This window comes from Neoarius graeffei, chromosome 2 (genome assembly GCF_027579695.1).
Source record: "Neoarius graeffei isolate fNeoGra1 chromosome 2, fNeoGra1.pri, whole genome shotgun sequence".
Lineage (NCBI taxonomy): Eukaryota > Metazoa > Chordata > Actinopteri > Siluriformes > Ariidae > Neoarius > Neoarius graeffei.
Genome location: NC_083570.1, coordinates 32,272,282 through 32,297,544, shown reverse-complemented (window position 1 = coordinate 32,297,544; position 25,263 = coordinate 32,272,282). Strand labels below are relative to the sequence as shown.

At 43.3% G+C, this 25,263-nt stretch overlaps 1 protein-coding gene across 1 annotated transcript in view; it reads right to left on the bottom strand.

Moving 5' to 3' along the window:
* ift172 (intraflagellar transport 172) overlaps positions 1–25,263 on the bottom strand; it is a 140,729-nt gene that overhangs the window by 66,386 nt on the left and 49,080 nt on the right. Inside the window, exons 18-22 of the mRNA XM_060914101.1 lie at positions 15,892–15,999; positions 10,715–10,799; positions 10,379–10,471; positions 10,175–10,252; positions 9,299–9,544 (exon numbers count right to left, since the gene is read on the bottom strand). Of these exons, the coding sequence (XP_060770084.1) occupies positions 9,299–9,544; positions 10,175–10,252; positions 10,379–10,471; positions 10,715–10,799; positions 15,892–15,999 (610 nt within the window). The remainder of the gene's footprint in view (positions 1–9,298; positions 9,545–10,174; positions 10,253–10,378; positions 10,472–10,714; positions 10,800–15,891; positions 16,000–25,263) is intronic.

Below are 25,263 nucleotides of genomic sequence, written 5' to 3'. Positions count from 1 at the left end.
AGTTTTTTCGATTTCATTACAGCCTATCGCCAGAGCGCTAGTTTTTATTTGAGCTTAATTAAGTCGACTGATAACGTCAACGCAATATCTTTCAATTGAAGATGAGCTTGTTGAAGTATTTCGCCAAAAAAAGAAAGGCGACAGATGAAGAAACTGGGCAGGTAAGATTCATTCGTGCAAAATGAAAGTCATTCGAGCTAGGGATGGGCATTCGATTACGTTTTCTTCGCCGATTGTCGGAAGAATTAACGATGAATAATCGAATAATAATTAACATCTTTATATTAAAGTAATCATAATTATTGCTATAATTTATCCCATTAGATTCCATGGCGGCCGGCGTCGGCCGTACTGTATTCCATAGCGGCCGGCGTCGGTGTTTTAATAGGCTATATAGGTGAACGGACGACGCCATCATCCCATTTACAGATAAGCCTAAATACTCTTAAGATCAATATTTCAGACCCTCTTCGATTTATTTTCACAATAAAAACACGTCTTTGTAATCAAATATTTTTAGATATTTTAGTTTTACTATAGATCTTGCGGTTTGCGAGCCGTCCTTGGATACAAACCACAGGTTCTATCTGATAGCCTATACACTAAATATCGAAACTTCAGACCCTCTTCGGTGTGTTTTTAGAACCAAAGCCATAACGTTTGTATTTAACTACCTTAGTTTTACTATGAGATGTTCCAGCTCCTTCTTGTCCGTAGTCGAACACCGAGTCGATAGTTGGAATTGAGATGAACCGCCACCGTCATTTTACAGGCTCCGGTGCGCGCTGTTCAAATGGTAGGCTACATCATTTTTGTTGTGGATGAATTGTATTTATACGCTCCATTATAGCGATGACCGCAAACTTGGACATTTAAAAATGGTCCCACGCCACACTTCGCCGTGCTGCTTCATGTTGATTTTTAAGCAACTGACCTACGCTACAGAAGCTCGTAAGTACCTGAAGCCAGGGTACGGCCAAATGTTTGTTCGTGACAGACAGTGAAATTCATTGCTTGAAGACTTGCACTACGCACAACGCAACAACCTATAGGCTATTCATTTTTGTCGATGAACATGAACGTCATTCTTAACGAAATTCTTAATGGTCAATTATCGATTAATCTAGGCTATTGGTTATGTGATGTCCATCCCTAATTCAAGCATACACTGTTGCAGAAAGTACAACACCGACGCAAGTTTTTAAACACAGCCCTTTTTCCGAACGTCAGTGGGTGTGTGTGATCATCTGCGAAATGCCATATCAGATCAGAAATGATCAAAACCACGTCTCGTCTCGTCTTCTTCCGCTTATCCAGGACCGGGTCGCGGAGGCAGCAGTCTAAGCATGGAAGCCCAAACTTCCCTTTCCCCAGACACCTCGGCCAGCTCCTCGGGAAGAACACCGAGGCGTTCCCAGGCCAGCCGAGAGACATAGTCCCTCCAGCGTGTCCTGGGTCTTCCCCGGGGCCTCCTCCCGGGGGCACATGCCTGGAACACCTCCCCAGGGAGGCGTCCAGGAGGCATCCGAAAAAGATGCCCGAGCCACCTCAGCTGGTTCCTCTCGATGTGGAGGAGCAGCGGCTCTACTCCGAGCTCCTCCCGAGTGACTGTGCTTCTCACCCTATCTCTAAGGGAGCGCCCAGCCACCCTGCGAAGGAAACTCATTTCAGCCGCTTGTATCCGCGATCTTGTTCTTTCTGTCATTACCCAAAGCTCATGACCATAGGTGAGAGTCGGAACGTAGATCGACCGGTAAATTGAGAGCTTCACCTTTTGGCTCAGCTCCTTCTTCACCACGACGGACCGGTAAAGCGACTGCATCACTGCGGAGGCTGCACCGATCCGCCTGTCGATCTCACGCTCCATCCTTCCCTCACTCGTGAACAAGATCCCGAGATACTTAAACTCCTCCACTTGAGGCAGGACTTCTCCACCAACCTGGAGAGGGCAAGCCACCCTTTTCCGGTCGAGAACCATGGCCTCGGACTTGGAGGTGCTGATTCTCATCCCAGCCGCTTCACACTCGACTGCAAACCGCCCCAGTGCATGCTGAAGGTCCTGGTTTGAAGAAGCCAACAGGACAACATCATCCGCAAAAAGCAGAGATGAAATCCTGTGGTTCCCAAACAGGATTCCTTCCGGCCCCTGGCTGCGCCTAGAAATTCTGTCCATAAAAATTATGAACAGAACCGGTGACAAAGGGCAGCCCTGTCGGAGTCCAACATGCACTGGGAACAGGTCTGACTTACTGCCGGCAATGCGAACCAGACTCCTGCTCCGTTTGTACAGGGACCGGACAGCCCTTAGCAAAGAGCCCCGAACCCCATACTCCCGAAGCACCCCCCACAGAATACCACGGGGGACACGGTCGAATGCCTTCTCCAGATCCACAAAGCACATGTGGACTGGTTGGGCAAACTCCCATGAACCCTCGAGCACCCTATGAAGGGTATAGAGCTGGTCCAGTGTTCCGCGACCAGGACGAAAACCGCATTGTTCCTCCTGGATCCGAGGTTCGACTATTGGTCGAATTCTCTCTCGTCAAAACCACGTTACTTTCAAAATGTCCATGTAAATGTTTTGAAAATATGAACATTTTAGGCAGGTAGCAGTAATCAAGCAGGAGAGCAAAGCAGACTGCCAGAACAGGAAAGAGAATGTGAAAAGAGGGACGAGAGAGAGGAGAGCAGCCAAAAGAAGGGCAAACACAGGGCCACGGGCTGGGACCCTACATGAGTTGACAGGCCCAGATACAAACCTTGGCTTTACCACACTGACCATGGCAAGTATTCTGTGGCTACTTTAATATCAACCAATTCTGCCACTCATAGTTTTTGTTATTGCTAATTAACACAACAAAGACTAACACTGGTCTTTACCAACAGGAATGTTCTGTCGCTTATGTCGCCAGCATAAGCAGACACCAAAAACTGTTTATGTGTGATTTCCAATAAATGTGTACTTGTAGTAATCGTATTGTGAGATTTATGTTCAGGGGGTGGGGTTAAGGGGTCGCTCTGGGGTTATGTGTGGGGGGAATTTAGTCTCCCTGACTGTTTTCTAAACTGCCTTGCTCTGCAGGTTATGCTTGTTCTTTCAAGACTAGGTTTATTCATTTATTCCCTTACAAAGGGTCACCATTTTAGAGTGTGTTTTGTCAAAAAAATTTCTCAGAATGCTCCCGTATCCTCATACTGGGGTGGGACGTCTGAGCACAGGTCTTGCCACCGCACCTTCAAACATTTTCTAGGAGAAACACTGAAGGGTACTGGAGGGCGCATGGGAGTTTCCCCAACCAGCCTACATGTGTTTTGTGGACATGGAGAAGGCTTACGACTGTGTCCCTCAGGGTGCCCTGTGGGAGTTGCTTCAGGAGTATGAGGTTCGGGGCCCACTGTTGTGAGCCATTTGGACCCTGTATGACTGGAGCAGGAGTTTGGTTCTCATTGCCGGCAGTAAGTTGGACCTGTTCCCGGTGCATGTGGGACTCCGCCAGGGCTGCCCTTTGTCACCGGTTCTGTTCACAACTTTTATGGACAGAATTTCTAGGCACAACCAAGGGGCAGAGGGTGTCCAGTTTGGTGGCATCAGGATCACACCTCTGCTTTTTGTGGATGTGGTCCTGTTGGCTTCATCAATCTGTGACCTACAGCATGCGCTGGGATGGTTTGCAGCCAAGTGTGAAGCGGCTGGGATGAGGATCAGCACCTCCAAGTCCGTGGCCATGGTACTCAACCGGAAACGGGTGAAGTGCCTACTTTGGGTCAGGGGGGAGTTGCTACCTCAAGTGGAGGAGTTTAAGCATCTCAGGGTCTTGCTCATGAGTGAGGGTAGGAGGGAGCATGAGTTGGACAGACGGATCAGGGCAGCATCAGCAGTGATGCGAACACTAAACCAGTCCATTGTGGTGAAGAGAGAGCTGAGCCAAAAGGCAAAACGCTCTCAATTTACTGGTCCATCTATGTTCCTACCCTCACCTATGGTCACAAACTGGTAGTGACCAAAAGAATGAAATTGCAGATACAAGCAGTCGAAATGAGTTTTCTCTGCAGGGTGGCTGGGCTCTCCCTTAGAGACAGGGTGAGAAGCTTGGTCATTTAAGAAAGACTCAGAGTAGAACTGCTGCTCCTACACATCAAAAGGAGTCAGTTGAGGTGGTTCGGGCACCTTGTTAGGATGCCCCTGGATGCCTCCCAGGGGAGGTTCTCTGGGCATACCCCACCAGGAGGAGACCCCGGGGTAGACCCAGGACATGCTGGAGAGATTACATCTCTCGGCTGGCCTGGGACGTCTCGGTATTCCCCCCGGAAGAGCTCGTGGAGGTGGCTGGGGAGAGGGAAGTCTGGGCTGCTTTGCTTAGGCTGCTACCCCCATGACCCAGACCCGGATAAGTGGCAGAAAATGGATGGATGGAAGGAAGTTCATTCACAGGGAGGCTAAAAATTGGGACAGGTGCCTCGACCCTCTGTTGTTTGCAGTGCGCAAGGTCCCGCAAGCCCCCACCAGGTTTTCCCCATTTGAATTGCTGTATGGGTGTAAGCCCTGTAGTGTTTCAGACATCATTAGAGAAAATTGGGAGGAAGGACCTTCTCAAAGTAAAAATGAAACTCAATACATTCTTGACCGGAGAGCAAAACTCCATGCACTGAGTCACTTAACCCAAGAGAATTTGCTACAGGCTCAAGAACATCAATCTCGCCTGTACAACAGAGAGGCACGGCTAAGGGAATTTGCGCTGGGAGATAAAATCCTCATTTTGCTGCCCACTTCAAGTTCAAAATTGCTCACCGAGTGGCAAGGACCCTTTGAGGTCACACAGCGAATTGGGGAAGTTGACTATGAGGTCAAGTATCCAGATAGGGGCGACACATGTCAAATTTACCACCTCAAGCTCCTAAAACCATATAGAGAGGAGGTTCCCATGGTTCTGGTGATGGTAGGTCCATAGAGGGTGGAGCTGGGACAGGAGTTAACTCTAAAAAGTGCACCCCAATTCACCCCAGTACCCTGTGGAAACAACCTCTCACTATCCCAGAGAGCACAGGTCACTAGGTTGCAAGAGGAATTCTCTGATGGAGTTTTGCCCCTCCCCGGTCACACTGAACTCCTAGAACACCACATTGAGACTCGACCAGGGGTGGTGGTGCGTAGCCACCCGTATTGGCTCCCTGAACACAAGAAAAATGTGGTTTGGGATGAACTCCAGGCTATGCTGAAGATGGGGGTAATTGAGGAGTCCCACAGTGACTGGAGCAGCCCGGTGGCCTTGGTTCCCAAGACCAAAGGGTTGGTCTGGTTCTGTGTAGACTATGGAAAAGCCAACACAGTGTCTAAAATTTGGTGCTATCCAATGCCTCACACTGATGAACCGCTCAATCGGTTAGGCATGACTAGCTTTTACTCAACACTGGATTTAACAAAGGGATATGGGCAGATTCCCTTCACTCCACTATCCCAGGAAAAAAAAAAAAAAAAAACGTCCTTTTCCACTCCATTCAGTTTACACCATTTTGTCACCTTTCCTTTCAGGTTGTTTGGGGCCCCTGTGATGTTTCAGCGTCTCATGAACCGAATTCTCCATCCCCACAATGCATATGCAGCAGCCTATTTATTGTAATGACTGGGAGCAGCATCTACAACATCTCAGAGCAGTGTCAGTTGCAGGCCGGACAGCTCCCTGGCCTGAGTACGTGGCAGTGGAGGCGTGGTCAAGTGCCGGTTTGTGAATGGAAAACGAGGCTGGGGAAGGTGAGTGGCAAAGTGGAAGCACCTGCTGTAAATGAATGTGCTGTCTGTCTGTGTGTTTGTGTGCAGTGAGAAGGAGCAGATAAAAGGGGAGAGCAGCAGAAAGTGAGGTTCTCTTCCCCTGGCTGAAATCATGTCGGTGCAGTGGCACACAGAAGTTTATTTTAGATATTGCTGAAAAGCATGTGTTAAACTAACAGTTAAACAAATAAAAATGAAAGTGACCTTGATCCCATCTGTCTGTTCCAGTGTCCAGTGTACTTGGGAAGCCATTACAATGACTTAAAAATGACATTCAGCAACCAAAACAGTCTAATAAGTGTTCATATACTGGTTTATCAGCATCATGCAGAGTCAGCATATATGTCTTATTTTGAATACGCTTCATGTTTTAACTTTAATCTAATATTTTAACGCAATTTTTCTTATATTTAAATTGACAGCCCTGCAACAAGATCCTTTACTGTAGCTTTTGGATATACAGAGTGGTTATCAGGCTTTAGCAAACAGACTTACGACACAAAAAATGTACAACCAGAGACAACCAGGTAAAATTTTGGTCTTAAAATTGTTGTCACTTGTATTTTTCTCATATAGAATTGATGCCCCTACATACTTGGAGCCATATCTCACATTCCTTAAGTAAACAGGCGTATTTATGATTGCTCAATGTTTAGGAGAAAGGTATTGCCATTTATCCAAGCTTTTACATAATCTTCCATAGCTGCACATCATATGCACTCCAGGGTAACCAGATATAAAAACAGAATATATTAGAAGTGATTATAGAAGCAAAATCGAAGCGATTATTAAAATTTAAAAAAATAAAAATAAAAATAAATGTTCAAAAAAAAAAAAACATGCAACTTGGTAAAACACAACTGGTCTGTGTTTCTATTGAGTTATGTTGTGTGAATAAAGACGGCTTTTCTCTTCTCGCGACAGTCACTCCAATTAAATATGGCAATGGATCTCCAAGACCTGATTAGTACTGGCATGATTGCATCGATTGTGGTAGCCATGGTAGTGTTTAATCGAAGGCAATGAGGGCATGTGATACATGTAGTGACAGAAAGGCAAACCCCTTATAGCTGGCAGCAGCCACACATCTGGGAGTTCCTGTCTGTAATGATTTTACAGAGGTTCGGTGGATCCAAAACTTCAGAATAACCTGCTTATCATTTGATGAATGATGAAAACACAATAGGACCTCTTGTGGCACACCAAACACACCATGTGACTCTTCATGTCATGTCATGTGACTTAAATGCAAAACATGTGTACCCATTTCAACTTACTGCTTTGTCAAATCATCTGAAAAATACAACAGCGCATTAGAGCCACTGCAGGTTAATTAAAAAAAAAAAAAGAGAGAGCTGAGACAGGGGGTGATATTCTGAGGGGAAAAAAAAACCCCTCAGAATTTCCAATGTTAAAAGTTGTATATTTATGAGAAAAAATTCAGATATTCTCCGAGATTATAAAGTCATAAATTTGCAAGGAAAAAAACCCAACACTATCATCTTTCCTTACTTCCTGGCTACAGTGCATTCTGGAAAATGCAGCTGAAAATCTCTTACTGCTTTATTATTTTCCATCCATCCATCATCTGTAGCTGCTTATCCTGTTCTACAGGGTCGCGGGCAAGCTGGAGCCTATCCCTATCTCGACTATGGGCGAGAGGAGGGGTACACCCTGGACAAGTCAACAGGTTATCGCAGGGCTGACACATACCCCTTTTCCACCAAATCAGTTCCAGGGCTGGTTCGGGGTCAGTGCTGGTGCTGGTCCACAACTCGTTCAACTTGCGAGCCAGCTGAGAACCAGTCTGCTTTTCCATCGCTCGCGGTGCTAAGAGAAGACACGTCATCATGTCACTGTATACGTCAGTTATGTCGTTGTATACGTCAGTTACGTCGCTACGTTTGCATAAACCTTGGCACGAATATCGAAGCAAAAACAACGCGGAAGAAGCAGCAGCAGCAGCAACAACAATAATAATGGATGACTTCGCGTTTGTACAGCTGCTGCTTCTCGTCGCTTAAAAATGGCGATCTTTTGCGGTCTTGTTATTGTTGTCGGTCTTAACAACTCCGCCCCCCCCGCTGACGTAAGCGGTTCTTTCCTCTGGCCCAGCAGAGAGTTGGTGCTAGCCTGGAACCGTTTTTTCTGGCCCCAGAGCCAGTTCTTTGTCAGTGGAAACAGAAAACCCGGTTCCAAACTAAGCACTGGCCCCGAACCAGCCCTGGAACTGCTTTGGTGGAAAAGGGGCAACAGAGACAAACAACCATTCACACTCACATTCACACCTACGGTCAATTTAGAGCCACCAATTAGCCTAACCTGCATGCCTTTGGACTGTGGGGGAAACTGGAGCACCCAGAGGAAACCCATGCAGACACGGGGAGAACATGCAAACTCCACACAGAAAGACTCCTGCTGGCCTCGAACCCAGGACCTTCTTGCTGTGAGGCGACAGTGCTAACCACTACAACACTGTGCCACCACGCTTTATTATTTTATATTATGGAATCAAAGAAGAAAGAGTGCATTTCCTGTTCCAACCTTGCACAAGGAAGCAATCTGGTTCTTTGACCAAAAAACACTATTTTTCCAAGTTTTTTGGGGTTTTTTCCTCTCATAAATTTGTGACATCTTAATCTTACAAATTCCAAGAAAAAACAGAAATTCTGAGTTTTTTGCTTGCAAATTTATGACTTTATAATCTCGGAGAATATCCGAGTTTTTTTTTCCTCGTAAATACCGGTATACAACTTTAAACTAAGTTTTTTTTTTTCCACCCTCTCAGAATATTATCCCCTGCCTCAACTCAGCCTTTTTGTTTATCTGCAATGGCCTTAATACGCCGTCATAGAAAAAACACCTCATGTGATTGTATCAACTTTTTTGCGATATTTGAAGTTTTTTTAATTAACGTTTCGATTACTCATTTTTTTAATTCACACTTTCAAATTGCACATTAAGCAAGTGAATGGTAACATGCCTATAGACAGTAACCTGAGCTCAGGATGGAACTGGGTACCCTGGAGCTATAAGGCCCACTGCAGCACCATCCCACCCACCTGTCTCATTACACAAATAATTACACTTGATTAATCAACTCTAAATAAAATGTTCAATTTACTTTATCATGTTGCTTTGTATTACAGATAAAAGTCCCTGTGGACAGATTACAGATAAAAACGTTCAAGTTATAAATCCACCTGTGCAAGACATCAGCCTTTGAAGTTTTTAGTGCTGAGGTCACCTTTGTTAGACCTGACATAGGGCAAAAACAGGATGCTTTGTAAGCCTGTATTAATAGCTCCTATATTAAAATGTAATTTATATTACACTGTATGATCATAGTAATACATAGACTGATTGCTTTATTTGTGTGTTTGCTTGTTTACTCATTTAAATTTTTTCATTTATAATAAATGTCTCCTCCTGTGAGGTTTGTCAGCCAGATTCCTCAGTATTTGGCGTTGAAATCAATCAAGCTTCCAATCAAAAGCTTAAAATGTTATGGTACTGTAGAAAGTGACTCACTCTCTCATAGAACTCCTCTTTGATGAGAGCAGAGGTAATGCGGGTGACAATACTGCTAGACAGGAGCTCATCTCTGTTCATGGCTAGCCAGGCAGCTTTGGCTGGAAGTCCTGCCTTAAGATAAAAGTTAACGGCTGCTACATAGTCACCCTCGCTCTCCTTCATTTCCCCTGCTTTCTCATTTTGTTTCGTCTCTGTCAGCCAAGTGTAGTAGCTGCGTCGCAAATTTTCTATCTCTGGATGTCCCTGTAAAATACAAGCATGGGATTCTACAGTAAGCAGAAGCTACAGTATATCGGAAATCAACTTTGGCAATAATGCACAATGATTTTCAGAAAAGTAATGTCAAAGCAGTGTTGGGGAGCCAGTCTGCTGGAAATAGTAGTACTTCTAGCAGAACTACATAGCTAACCTATTTTCATAATAATGTAACTTTTTCAGTAATTAGCAGTGGAGTATTTTGTCATGGTACACTGCTACCTTTTCCCCTTTTCTACAGTTTTGCACCATTTTCAAATTAAACTGATCACAGTATCCACCTGGAACCAAGATCAGAACTTGTAATTGGTGCAGAAAGCATACCTGGCACAAAACGTAAAATTTTATTTTCTGCAATAATAAGCTGGCTAGGTAGCTGCACAATAAAATGAAAAATTTCTCAATTTCACAATTTTTCTTTTTGACAAAGTAGAATCTGTGTAGCTAGCTACTTGCTGTAGCTTAGCTGTTTTAAATCGCAAGTAGTTAGGTAGATGGACAAGTTGAAAAGTCGCTTCCCCAACACACTGACACAGTAATACAAGCAGGCACTGTTGAAGACATTGTATCATTCAATTAGCCAGTCTACAGCAAAATCCTAAAGAAACTACCATTTACCTCAGCCTCTGCTATTGCAATACAGTTGTCCCACATTTGCAGCTCTTGGTACATTTCCATCGCTTCATTGACAGCATTCTGCAGAGCACAGTCATATTATCAGCACTTATTTTCAAATAAATTTCTTTCAACGTACTCTGCATTTTTAATATAACAGTAAAAAAAAAAAAAAGAAAAAAATCAAATAAAAAACAAAGTAATTACCTGTTCCAAGTAGTACATTTCAGAGAGTTTATAGTTCTTATCCAGCATTGCTAACCGTGCTTTCACTTGATAGTGTTCTTTGCCATCATCGCCCTACAGTTAAGCACACCATGAACAACAATGAAAACACAGCACAGACCGATATCACAACCTTCTGTACAGGTTTTAAGATTTCAAGGTTAAGATTTGCATATGTAAACTAAAAAGTGTTACAAAGGTCTAATAACAATATTAATTGCAGCGTTTTGTGAAATTTACTTTTTCTTCATAAACAGAAGCAATAGGCATACTGTGAATAATACAATCAAAACTGTAGCTTGTGGTTTGTATACATACATGTTCTTTTGAGATGCAATCAACAATTTTATTGGTCTTGTTCAAAAAGCGGGCCTTGGACACGTTACCCAAAGCTGCAAAGCACCTGAGGAGTAATGGAGAAAGAAAGTATTTAGTGGCAGCATTGTTCCATACAACTTCACTAATGTCATTTTCAATAACCATAAGCAAATTTAATAAACATCACTTCACCTGTCAAAAGCTCCAAAACTGAAAACTGTACAAAAAAGAAGGGCACTAGAGAGTTCTTCCAAGAACAATAGTTAGTTCTTGACTATTGACTCTACTTGACTTCTGCCAAGGACAATGGTCATCTCTTCTATGGTATGCAAATATGCAACCACAACCACTTTAAATATCTGGATATATTTCCAAAACTATTATCTGCTGACATGTTTATTGTGGTGAATTTTATATGCATATATGTAACCACACACACATATCTTGATGTAATCCTTAACCCTTTGATGCAAAACATATGCACACCCCCTCTAATGCACAACATGGGTGAAAAATGACCCGCATTCATTTTCCAGGTTATTTCATGCTGACTGAATTTTTCTTTGCTCTATCTTTTGAAATCAATTTATTTTATGATTGAATATTCCAAGCATTCTTTAAATATCTTGTTTTTAATTACCACAAATCATTAATTTAATTTTTTCTTTCCTACTTTATGAACAAAAATACTTTTTATATTACTACACATGGGTCATCCAAGTGTGATTTAAAATTAAATGTCTTAATACTATAATAATAATTTGTTTCAAGTAATTACTTTATAGACTGGTACCAAAATTCAAAAAAGTGCTTATTTAAGGAGTTAAAGGCATTTTTGAGACAAAGTCGGCAAACAGTCTTATTTTGTCAATTTGGGTGTGCCGAATTCAAATCTGCAATATGCCGAGCTCTATCTGACCTCTGTTGACCTCTAGAGGTCATTGAACTTTGGGCCTATAAACGTCTCAGCTGAACCCAGTTTCTCAGCTTTCTAAGGAATGCAATGTACTAAAATGATTAATGAAGTTAGCAAATGGCCTTGTTTGTTAAATGTTTGGGTGCTGAATTCATTTTTCATTTGTAAAACGACATATGACCTCTGATAACCTCAAGGTCATTAAACTTGGCCTATAGGCCTATACATTTAACGGCATTTTTAAACTGACTTTACTCCCCCAAAAAGAATATGAACAGACAAAAAACAAATAGAAAGGAACAAATACAACATTAAATGCCAGTCCATGTACATGTGACTTACTTTTCACAATGAGAACGCCTAGGCGATCACCTTACATAACATTGCATTACATTTAGCGGTTATTGTTTATACAAAGCTACTGAAAAAAGGACAGATTCAGCAGCATACAAAATGTGGGGGCATACAGGGTATACAGGTTAATCAGGGTTAGTATATATGAGAGTTTTTTTCTTTGTTGTTTGTTTTTTGTAAAGGCTTTACCCCGTTTAAAACAAAACAAAAAACAAACAACAAAGAAAAAAACTCTCGTATATACTAACCCTGATTAACCTGTATACCCTGTATGCCCCCACATTTTGTATGCTGCTGAATCTGTCCTTTTTTCAGTAGCTTTGTATAAACAATAACCGCTAAATGTAATGCAATGTTATGTAAGGTGATCGCCTAGGCATTCTCATTGTGAAAAGTAAGTCACATGTACATGGACTGGCATTTAATGTTGTATTTGTTCCTTTCTATTTGTTTTTTGTCTGTTCATATTCTTTTTGGGGGAGTAAAGTCAGTTTAAAAATGCCGTTAAATGCATAGGCCTATAGGCCAAGTTTAATGACCTTGAGGTTATCAGAGGTCATATGTCGTTTTACAAATGAAAAATGAATTCAGCACCCAGACATTTAACAAACAAGGCCATTTGCTAACTTCATTAATTATTTTAGTACATTTCATTCCTTGGAAAGCTGAGAAACTGGGTTCAGCTGAGATGTTTACAGGCCCAAAGTTCAATGACCTGTAGAGGTCAACAGAGGTCAGATAGAGCTCGGCATATTGCAGATTTGAATTCGGCACACCCAAATTGACAAAATAAGACTGTTTGCCGACTTTGTCTCAAAAATGCCTTTGGGTGTCACAATTCTGGATTTTGGTACCAGTCTATTAGCAGTGAATGGGGCCAGTTATTTATTTATTAACTATGTAGTTAGCTAAGCCAACTACAATAAAATTTGCTAACTAAAGTAGAATATGCCAACAGCTCGGTAGCTAATAGTAATTACTTGTAACTTTCTGACAAGTAATCTACTCACTCTCAAGGTAACCTAAACATAATCCATTTTTTTCTAAGGTAATTAATGTTAGAACAATTGAAAAACATTACTTGCGTGTATTAGATGGGCAAAGGGCGCTGTGCTGAGCTGTGAAATGTCTGACACAAGCACAATTCACAGTTCCCACCAAACGCTGTAGTAAATGCATGCGGGTCGTTTCTGACCTATGTGTGTAAACTTGATGTAGAATTACAAAAGCTGTGCTTGTTCATAACTTAAGAAAGGAAAAATAAAAATGATGATTCGTGCGAAACAAAAACAAGATATTTACTGCATATTTGGAAAAGTAAATGACAAAATGAATTTATTTCAAAAGTATATCATAGAAACACTCAGCCATACATGAAATAACCTGGAAAATGAATGCAGGTCGTTTTTGACCCATGTTGTGCATTAGAAGGGGAGTGATACAAAAAGGGTTTTTATTCAAAAAGTAAGAAAGGAAAAAATAAAATAAGGATGTATGATTATCAAAAACAAGTTAATTGAGGAATACCTTGAATACTGAATGATGGAATTAATTTATTGCAAAGATATAGAAGATAAAAACTCAGCCGGGTCACTTTTGACCCATGTTTTGCATCAAAGGGTTAATGTAAATCACACACATATGTAACCAGACACATACCTTGATGTAATCACACAAGCGATAATTTGCTTTATGATGACTATTTGGATTCAGAGCCAGTCATGTTGATTTTCAGTAAAGCGTTAATGAAGTTGATTTTACTTAAAAATTGGTCAAAGCATTATATTGTTATAGAACCTTGAAACGTGTTAAACCAGAATAAAGCCTTGTTTAGATCTTTTTTTTGTTGTTGTTAGCTCAGGGTGGTCTATCCTTGGATTTAGATAGTGCAGTATGGCCTTGGAAATATTGGGAGAGCAAGACTGGGATGTATCCTTGGATGGTGCAGTACAGCCTTGGAAATATTGGTGGAACATGAAAAAAATGGATGATTTGTGACTTGGAGTCAGATCACTCTGCAGACTGACTCGACTTTTGTTAATTGATTTAAAAAAAGTCTAAACTTTTCTTAAACCTCTTTGACTGAATTATTTTTGCTTGGGAGTTTTTCCACGATAGTATCTCAGAGGATCACTGGTATTCATGTGGATTGTGATATGGAGTCATCGTATTTCTCCATTGGCTAGGTTTTGTCACTATTGAACTTTACTTCCCTCTATTGAATTTTAAGCTGTATGGCATTATTGAACAAGGACTTCCACCAAGGCTAAATGCTGTATCTTGCAACGTTAGCAAAAGGGAAATTAAATTCATGAATCCATCCCATAAATCGGAGCTGCTCCAAAATTTAATGAGTTCTTCCTTGGTGCATGCTACACCCTTCCACCAAGTTTCATGGAAATGAGGTCGGTAGGTTTTGTGCAATCCTGCTTGACAGTCTGGGTCTTCTTCTAGCAAAGTGGCTAGGCCTCACAATAACTTGTACTTGCATACAGTTGTTTGAATTGATGACCTTGGAATCTGCAGTTGTTTAGAAAAGACATTTCTTAGTTGTGTAAACCTATTATCCTCTTTCTCCGATCTGCACTGAGCTCTTTGGACTTTCCCATTGTCTGATGATGATGGCGGTTTCCTCAGTCCGAGGATCAGGGAATCAGTTGACAGGCTCTGAGGTGGCTCTGCAGGCCAATTCTTGACCAGCACACTCGGGAGCAGTTGGGGCAGGTGTATCCTTCATCTGGGTTGGCTGGTTGAAGGCGAGCCGCTCTCCTGCACTGGTGCTTCTCTTCTGCTACAGCTCTCCTGGCAGCTTCAAAGGCCTTGGTGCCTTCCTTGATGACTGACCTCCATGTGGGACAGTCTCTGGCAAGCCTTTCCGAGGTGGTAGTGGGAATGTTGGCAGCACTCGGCTGGCACTTAAGCTGGTCTTTGTAGCGCCTGCGTGGCCCGCCAGCTTTCCTTCCCCCCCACTAAGCTCTCCGAAGAAAACAGCTTTGGGGAGACGTCTGTCGTCCATGCGGCACACGTGTCCTGCCCATCTCAGCTGTCTGTTGAGGAGGATGGCTTCCACACTAGGCAAGTTGGCCCTTTCCAGCACTGTGTTGTCCGTGGTGTAGTCTTGCCACTTTATCCTCATGATGGTGCGGAGGGATCACTGGTGAAATTGCTCGAAGAGTTTGATGTGTTTATGGTACAACACCCATGCTTCACAACCATAGAGAAGGGTTGTCAAGACAGCGGCCTTGTACATGAGGATTTTGGTGGGTATGCAGAGAGAGTGGTTGTCCCAGATGCGTTTCTGTAGTCTGCCAAAGGAGTTGTTCACTTTGGTGAGTCTTTTGTTGATGTCCTTTGAGATTGTGGCATCGCTGGAGAGAACACTCCCTAGGTAGGTAAAATCCTCTACAACGCTGAGTGGCTTGCCGTCGATTGCCGTACTGTGTGTTGGTCAATCCAATGAGTGCTGTCAAACAAACCCTTTTTGTGTTGGCACAGAGAAGCTATTAGCTGTAGGCAATCATGATTACTAATAGGAAGTTAAGAGACCTTGGCAAGCTTAGACATTTTCAAACTTTCAGCACCACTGAATTAATAATTCAAGTGGGTGTATGTAAATTTTTGACCCTGTGTTGATTGCAGAAAACCCAAAATAAATGAAAACTTGTGGACCAAATTATTTTTTCTATTAAATATGTTGTGCAAACATTCTACCACAGAAAAAGAACAAAAATCATTGAAAGCCCAATATTACCATGATGTTCATGTCCATGTATGTAAACTTCTGAACACAACTGTAATTTGACCAGGTTTCCCCTCTGACTGACAGGTCAGATTATTGAGAGGAAATTGAATATTAAGGGTTGCCTTCAGAATGTGAAAAGAACAGGCATAGTACTGCAAGACTCACCTTTCTGCAATGTGCAGCTGCCGTGCCTCTAGAGACAACTTGCTCAGTGTCTTCCACATAGCTTCCGTCTCAGCACACATTTCTAGGGTTTCTAGAAATACTGTGGCTCTATGGCCATGCATGCACACAAACAAAAATAAGATCAAGAACATTTTCAATAGCACAGAGACAATTTCACCTAAAATTTAAACTCAAATTACCTTGGCTAAGATTCAGAAAGTAAGGACAAGCTTTTGTTGATTATAACTACCATGGTGGCTGCTCAACTACCTCTACATTTGTAATGAAATTTACTTATGGAAAAAACATTAGCGTCCAACTATAATAAGATGTTAAAGTATAATACTGGCAAAAACGTGATTTTTCTTCTTTTTCATGATTTTTATTCAACCACAGCAACTTCTAGTGGGTTTTTGTAGACTGTCACACATTTCAGCTTAGTTTCTCGTTTCATATGTTATAGCAGCTATAAACACCCATTCCCTCACAAGCCTCTTGGTTTCCTTCACTTCAAATAAAGAAAAAAAAAAAAAGAATTCTGTCCTGAAGAATTTAATTTGACAGAAAATATATTATCTGTTTAAAAAAGTGCTGACACTGGAGGCTCCTTCCATAAATGTCAAATAAAAGTATCTTTACAGGAGGTACCACTCCAATGATTATTTGTTAAACAACTCCAGGTTTTTCATCTGTTTATTATTAGGCTTAGATTACAAACCCCATTTGTAATATCAGTTGGGGTATTTTCCAAAATGCAGCAAAAACAAAAACCCGTAGTCAGTAACGCAATAGAGTGCCACTTACAGTCAGACTACAAACATGGCCGATCTGAACTACAACACCCAAGAACCACAGCGCCCTCTATCACCTGTCTATTAATTACACCCGTCACTCATTTCCTGGTTAATCAGCCCACGTTCTTTAAACACCTCTCCCCCACTCACTCAATGTAAAGTATTGTTCAGTGTCTTACCGGTCATACCAAGCCTCGTTATTCTGCCTGCCTTATCATGTTCTCGACCCTCATTACTGTCTCATTCTCGTTACTCTCTAGTATAGCCCTGATTACTCTGTCTGCCGATCAATCGACCCCTGCCTGTCCCTCAACTTCGATTTTGTCTAGCATTTTGGATTTGTTTGCCAGTCTGCATTCCCCACTCTCCCTTGCACATACATCCGTAAGTGCCTGCATCCTGACAGGATACTTCACCCCATATGGATGCAGCAGAGGAGGCGCAGCAGACTGCTTTGATCACTCAAGGGCGCCCCTTAGGAGAACATCAGCAGATACTCGCCTATCTCAACACCAAGATGGCTCAGCTCGCTGCTATGATGCCGTAGGCAGTGTTGGGCACGTTACTTTCAAAAAGTAACTAGTTATAGTTACTAGTTACTTTTCCCAAAAAGTAACTGAGTTAGTAACGGAGTTACTTTGTCATAAAAGTAACTAATTACCAGGGAAAGTAATTATTCCGTTACATTTTGTGTCCCCCCCCCAAAAAAAAACAAATTCAATTAGTGTAATCATAATAAAAGTAAATGTGTTTAATGACTGAAATGGACACTTAACAGAACCAGTTAGTAACGTTATCTACACTATATTAATATTTTTGTGGGACAATGTGAGATAAGACATCTATCAAATTTAATATATTTTTGTAGTTATTAAAATTGTTACTAATTACTGGCCACTGACGAGGACAAACGCTTTGTTTCTCGACATAATGTGCATTGCACGTAGACATTTTTGCCTTTTATTTCAAGTAATGAAAAGTCCTGGCTGTATTTCCAGTTTGAAAGCGCAGTGCTGGGCTGACCGCTCGCCATCGCTGGGTCTTCTGATTGAAAGAGTGCGCAGTAGTGCAGTAGGCGTGGCCTACCTACGTATGTTGTCCAAATCTACTCTGATTGGCTTACTGTGCCGTTGTCTCCTGTCTCCCCGCCCCACACTAAAGCAGAGTAAAGAAAGGCTGAACGAGCAGCGTGCCAGATGAGAACAGCTTTAATAAAGTAACGCAGAGCATTTTATTGTAAGTAACGGGAACGGCGTTATAACGATGTAAAAAGTAATTAGTTAGATTACTCGTTACTAAAAAAAGTAACGCCGTTAGTAACGCCATTTATTTCTAACGCCGTTATTCCCATCACTGGCCGTAGGCCCTCCTAACGCACCCCAAAGCTCCTCCGAGTCCTGCACTCCCACTTCCATGCCCTGAGAAGTATGCCGGGGATGCGCTCAGCTGTAAGGGGTTTCTTGCTTCAGTACTCCATGTACTTCTACTCGCTCCCACACATCTCGGATGAACGCAAGAATACCAGATTTCTTTCACTTTTAACTGGCAAAGCACTACAATGGGGCAACGCAGTGTGGAGGAGTGAAGGTGAACACACCACCTCCTACGGCAGCTTTCTGGAGTTATTCAAGCATGTGTTCAATCACGAACCGGAGGGAACTGAAGTCGGTGAGAGCCTACTTACCATCACCCAATGTTCAAGGACAGTCACTGATTATGCCTTAGATTCACGGACTCTTGCAGCCGCCAGAGGATGGAATGAGCCAGCATTAAAGGCGGTGTTTTGCCAAGGAATTCAGCCCCTCAGTATTGAGTGAACTAGCATGCTGAGACGAACATCTCACTCTGGAGGCTCTCATTGATCTCACCATTCAGCTAGACCATCTGCTATCCAGTTGCCCATCCTTCCAGGAGGAAGCCAAGCCTACCATGACCTCTGATTCTCCCTCTCCCGTGAAGTTTCTCGTACTCACCTGAAACGCTCCGAACGAGATCGGAGAAAGAAGGAGGGCTTATGCTTCTATTGCAGGAGCTCCAGTCACTCTATCATCCAGTGTCCAGTCCTCCCGCCATGCACCAGCTCCGAGGAGACCAAGGCTGATTCAGTGAGTCCCATGAGATCACTAAGAGCTCGATCTTTCAAGCTTCCAGTATTACTGAAACTGTCCTCCTCTACCCATGCGCTGTCTGCATTTATCAACTCTGGGGCAGAGGGAAACTTCATCGCCAGCTTGGTCGTCCAGAGGTTCAATCTGCCCACAAACTCACTGCAAAGCCCACTCAGCATCCAGTCCATTCATGGAGGCCCCATAGGGGAGGGCCTTGTCACCTTCTGGACCACTTCCGTGCATATTCAGGTGGGAGCTCTTCACTCTGAACAAATCTCACTCCTCGTCACAGCTACCAAGGATCACGACATCATCTTGGGTTACCTGTGGCTACAGCTTCATGTAACTGTAACTTCATGTAGCCACAGGTAACCCAAGATGATGTCGTGATCCTTGGTAGCTGTGACGAGGAGTGAGATTTGTTCATCTCCTGGTAGAACAAGGAGATTCTCCAGTGGTCCCCAACATGCTTCCAGAACTGCCTCTGACATCCTCCATTAAACCTTTCCTCCACCTCCGTAGAGAGTCCTCACCCAGACTCCCTGGAAGGGATCCCTGCGTACTACCTGGACCGAGGGGAGGTCTTCAGCAAGGGCAAAGCTTGCAGCCTACCCGCACATCGTCCATACGATTGTGCCATCAACTTCCTGCCTGGTATTTCTCCCCCACACAGCCGCATTTACCCGCTGTCCCAGAACAAACAAGCTGCTATGAAAAAGAGTACATACAAGGATATGTACCCCTCAAGCAGGGGTACATATGCCCATCCACTTCACCAGCGTCAGCGAGATTCTTTTTCATGGAGAAGAGAGGGGGTGGACTTCGTCTGTGTATAGACTTGTGATATCTAGTGAAATACCCATATCCACTTCCACTTGTGCCCTCCACATTGGAACAGCTCTGCAGCACCACGATCTTCTCCAAGCTTGACCTACATAGTGCTTACAACCTGGTCTGCATCTGTGAGGGTGACGAATGGAAGACCGCCTTCAGTACCAGTGCCGGCCATTTTGAGTACCAGGTCATGCCTTATGGCCTCTCTTCAGCGTCAAGCGTGTTCCAGTGCCTCATTAACGACATGCTGTGATACATGTTGGGGAGGTACGTCATAGCTTACATCGATGACATCCTGACCTACTCCCCTAACAAAGAGTATCTTCGTAACCATGTTCGATCAGTACTCAAGCGCGTGTATAAGAACCATCTCTATGTCAAGGCTGAGAAGTGTGAATTTCACGTGTAAGATCTCCTTCCTGGGGTACATCAGTGCTGAGGAGGTCAGCATGGACCCCTCCAAGGTAACTGCAGTCACAGTCTGGCCCATACCCACCTCAGTGAAGGAGCTCCAACGTTTCTTAGGCTTCACAAACTTTTATCATCGTTTCATTAGAGGGTTCAGCACCCTCGCGGCACCCCTGACCTCCCTCCTGAAGAAGGGATCCAAACGCCTCCACTAGAACCCCACAGCTGAAGAGGCCTTCGACAGGTTCAAGACGGCTTTCACCACAGCCCCCATCTTTCAGCATCCAGATCTGACCTGACCTTTCACTGTCGAGGTGGACGCCTCCGAGATTGTTAATAAGAGGGGTACTCTCCCAGCACTTTGGCGAAAGGCCCAAGCTCCACCCAGTAGCATTCTTCTCCAAAAAGCTCACTCCAACAGAGAGAAACTATGACATCGGGAACCAAGAGTTACTGGCCATCAAGCTTGCTTTAGAGGAATGGAGGCACTGGTTGGAAGGGGCCACACACCCCTTTGTCATTTTTACTGATCATAAAAACCTCGAGTATCTCAAGACAACAAAGAGACTGAACCCACACCAAGCCCGATGGGCACTGTTCTTCACCCGTTTCAACTTCACGATATCCTATCGTCCTGGCACCAAAAACACCAAAGCTGACACCCTGTCACACATCTTCAGCCCGTCTCTTCATGACCAGAAACCTCATCCCATCCAGACACCTGAATGCTTCGTCCAGGCGATCACTTGGGACTCACAACCACAGAATCCTCCAGTCAACTGCCCACCGGGCCGCCTGTACATCCCTAATCATCTCAGGAGCAGACTCATCACATGGGCACACACTTCTCCTGCCACTGGTTATCCCATCAGCCATCGCACCCACCAAATGCTGCGAAACAAGTACTGGTGGGAAAACATGCTGACTGAGATCATTCGTTTCATCTCTTCATGCATTGAGTGCACGCAAGCCAAGGTCCCTCAAATTCCTCCAGCTGGCAAACTATGCCCTCTTCCTGTGTCTCAGAGACCATGGTCCCACCTGGCAATTGACTTCATCACCGACCTGCCACCATCCCAAGGCAAGTCCAGAGTTTTGGTCATCACGGACTGCTTCTCCAAGGCGCTGAGACTCATCCCGTTATCCGGCCTACCCACAACATTTCAGACTGACGAATTATTGTTTCAGCATGTGCTCCGATACTTTGGCATCCCAGAAGACATAGTCAGTGACCATGGCCCTCAATTCATTTCTCGTTTGTGGGCCAGCTTCATAGCGCAGCTAAGGGTCTCAGTGAGCCTCACTTCGGGATATCATCTCCAGTCAAATGGCCAGGTAAAGAGAGCTAACCAAGAAATAGGATATTTCCTCAGAATCTTCTGCATGCAAAACCAAGGCGACTAGGCCCGATTCATTCCATGGGCCGAATACACGCAAAACTCTCAAGCAGTCAGCCACACAGCTTAAACCCTTCCAGTGTATGCTTGGCTACCAACTTCCCAGTTCACCTGTAGCCAGTGGATTTGGGAGGAAGTTCACCAACGCATCAAGTCAGTTAATGCCAAGTACAAGGAATACATCGATAAGCACTGGAGCAACAACCCCGAGTACTCTCCTGGCGATCAGGTTTGGGTGTCCACCAGGGACCTCAGGGAACCCAACACATGCCGAAAATTACAGGCATGCTACATCAGACTGTACAAGGTGCTCCGGTGCATCAACGAGGTTTCCTATAGACTTGAGCTCCCACCTCACAGTCATCTGTCACCCACCTTCCATGTCTCCTGCCTCAAACCCTCCATGCCCACCCCCGACCACTCATCTCCTGGCCCAGAAGGAGAACCCATCGACCAAGTAAATCAGATCCTAGACTCTGGACATAGAAGAGGTCAGCTAGAGTATCTGGTAGATTGGGAGGGCTATGGACCAGAGGAATGAAGCTGGGTGGGAGCTAAGGACATCCTAGACCCTCTCCTTACTCAAGAATTTCACAACCAACACCCCGACAAGCCTGCACCCAGAAGGAGGGGGCGTCCTAGGAAGAATGTAACTCCTGAAGGGAGCTCCTCGGGAGGGGGTTCAGTCAGTAATGCAATAGAGAGCATCACTTCCAGTCAGACTACAAACATGGCCGATCTGAACTACAACATCCAAGAACCACAGCGCCCTCTATCACCTGTCTATTAATTAAACCTGTCGCTCATTTCCTGGTTAATCAGCCCATGCTATATAAAAAACACCTCTCCCACACTCACTCAATGCGAAGTATCATTCAGTGTCTTACCTATCATACCAAACCTTGTTATTCTGCCTGCCTTATGTTTTCGACCCTCATTATTGCCTCGTTCTCATTACCCTCTAGTCTAGCCCTTATTACTCTGTCTGCAGATCGATCAACCCCTGCCTGTCCCTCAACTTCGATTTCGTCTAGCGTTTTGGATTTGTTTGCCAGTCTGCATTCCCCACTCTCCCCTGCACATACCCATGAAAGTGCCTGCATCCTGGCATCTGTGATATTAATTTACATGAACCTTTATTTAACTGACAAACATACAAAGAATAGATTTTCAAATCATTTTACTGACTAACTTAATTGTATTTTGTAAATATAAACAAAGTTAGAATTTGATGGCTGTAACACACTCAAAAAAAGTTGGGACAGAGGCAAAATAAGACTGAAAATTTTGGGATATTCAAGTAATACCATTTTGGAAGATTCCACAATAAGCAGGTTAATTAGTAACAGGTGAGGGCATCACGATTGGGTGTAGAAGGAGCATGCGCTCAGTCTTTGCAAGCAATGGCTCACTCCTTTGTCTCAAAATTAATGAGAGGATTGTCAGTCAATTTAAAAAGAACATTTCTCAATGCAAGATTGTAGAGAATTTAGATCTTTTGCAGTACATAATATTGTGGAAAAGATTCAGAGCTTGGCGTATAAAGGGCAAGGTCGGAAACCACTGTTGAATGTGCATGACCTTCAAGCCCTCAGGGGGCACTGCTTGAAAAAACAAAGCTAGTTTGACAAATATATTTGACATGGCCCCAAGAGTAAGTAAGAAAACCGTTGTCACTTAACATAGTCCGTCGCTGCACCCAGAAATGCAACCTGAAACTGTATTACACAAGGAGGAAGCCACCCATCAATTCTATACAGAAATGCCACAGATTTCTCTAAGCCCAAACTCATCTCTGACGGACCGAAAAACAGTGGTCAGATATGTGCTATGGTCAGATGAGTCCAATGACATTAAGTTCTCAGTGCCAAAGCTGAACACAACCATCCAGTTTGTTATCAAAGGTGAAAAAGCCAGCATCTTTGATGATATGGAGATGCATCAGTCTCCATGGCATAGGTGAACTGCATGTATGTGACAGTACCACTGACGCAAAGGTGTATATTAGGATTTTAGAGAGACGTGTTGCCATCAAGGAGACGTCTCTTCCCAGGAAATTCATGTTTATTTCAGGACAATGTCAGGCCTCATTCTGCACAGGATACAACAGCGTGGCTTCGTAAACAGAGTGCGTGTGCTTAACTGACCTGCTATCAGTCCTGATCTGTCTCCTATTGAGAATGTATGGCACATCATAAAGAGGAGAATCAGACAACGGAGACCACGGACTGTTGAGCAGATGAAGTCTTGTATCAAGCAAGCATGAACAAAAATTCTAATAGGTGGGTTGCATCCAACATCACATCCACCACATTAGATATGCAAGACGTGAAGTGGTGATCAGCCAAGTTCACAAAGCATTACTATCGCTGGCGCGCCTTGCTAGTCATTGAAATGCTCTATGCTTGTATTGTTTTGGGTTGTTTGAATCAAACAAACTCTGAAAATGAAAAGTTTCTTCCAGGTTCCCCATGAAGTGCTAAAAAATTGTGAAAGAGCAAAGGATTTTACTAAAAGATGACAAAAAAGGTGGCTCTTGAACCTTTCAAGGTGATCAAAAGGAGGCGAGTCAAAGAACACTCGAATTTGCAGTGATCACTTTGTGAAAAGGTTTGTAAATTCCTCTGATTTATTTCATTTGGATTCACAAATTACTTTTCTCACCGTTTTCCATTATTTTGTGATGTTTTGAAGTTCAGAAGATGCTTAAGTCTTCAGATGTGTTTTTGTTTACTGTCTGATCATAGGCACCATCTCTCTCTCTCTAATGTGTACATAATATGAGTAATACCCAGGTCATTAAAGGTGTTTCTGTGGACCTTTGTGAATGATTTACCTGGAGAGGAGAGCAGGGAGGATTGAGAACCGAGTGGCTGTGGGTTTTGTTTTTTTTTTTACACTTGATACTAAAACATCCTAGCATTCATTGCAAAGATGCATACAAAAAGCCCCAAAATGCCTCCTTACCCAGACATAAACAAGAGAGGATTTATCCTGTAGTGTCTTGATCTCCAGGTATTTAACTGAGTCACATATAAAAAAGTTGTACACTTCCATGCTCTTCCAGATTTTCATCCGTTTGTCTGTGTAGAACGATGTCTGCAGCCCCAGGTAGTTTGAGATGTCAGGGAATTCAACAGATGGATCATTTTCCAAATCACAGGAAAAATCCTTCTTTGATAACATATAAGGATCTATCCCATTGCAAAGAGCAACTTTCTGAAGGTATCTTGACTGTGCATTGGCCTCTAAGCTGTGAAAATAGTTGAAGACGGTTTCACTAGCTCTTTGCATAACCCAAATCAGAATCAGAAAAAGCTTTACTAGCAAGTAATTGTTGCAACTACAAGGAATTTGGCTTGGAGTTAAGGTGCTAAATAAATAAATACTAAATAAAGAGAGTCTATTCTAATCAAGGAGCTACATAAAGACGGTCTATTCTAAGAAATTAAGAAATAAATAAAATAAACAAGATAAAAAACAAACAACTGTGCAACTCAGATAAACAATAAGATAAAAAAAAACTGTGCAAATCACGTAAACAACTGTGCAATATACGCAGTATACACTGATGTGTGCAAGTCCAGTGATCAGTCGTCTTTTTTGCAAGTGGACCAGGAGTTTGAGGTATGTTATTGGGGGGGCGTCCTTTCCTACCAACAGTGGTAGGAAAGAAACTGTTTCCATGGAATGACATTTTGGTCTTGATGGACCACAGTCTCCTGCCAGAGGGGAGTGTCTCAAAAGAGTTTATGCTCAGGGTGGGAGGGATCAGCCACAATCTTTCCTGCCCGCCTCAGTGTCCTGGAGGTGAACAGGTCCTCAAGTGAA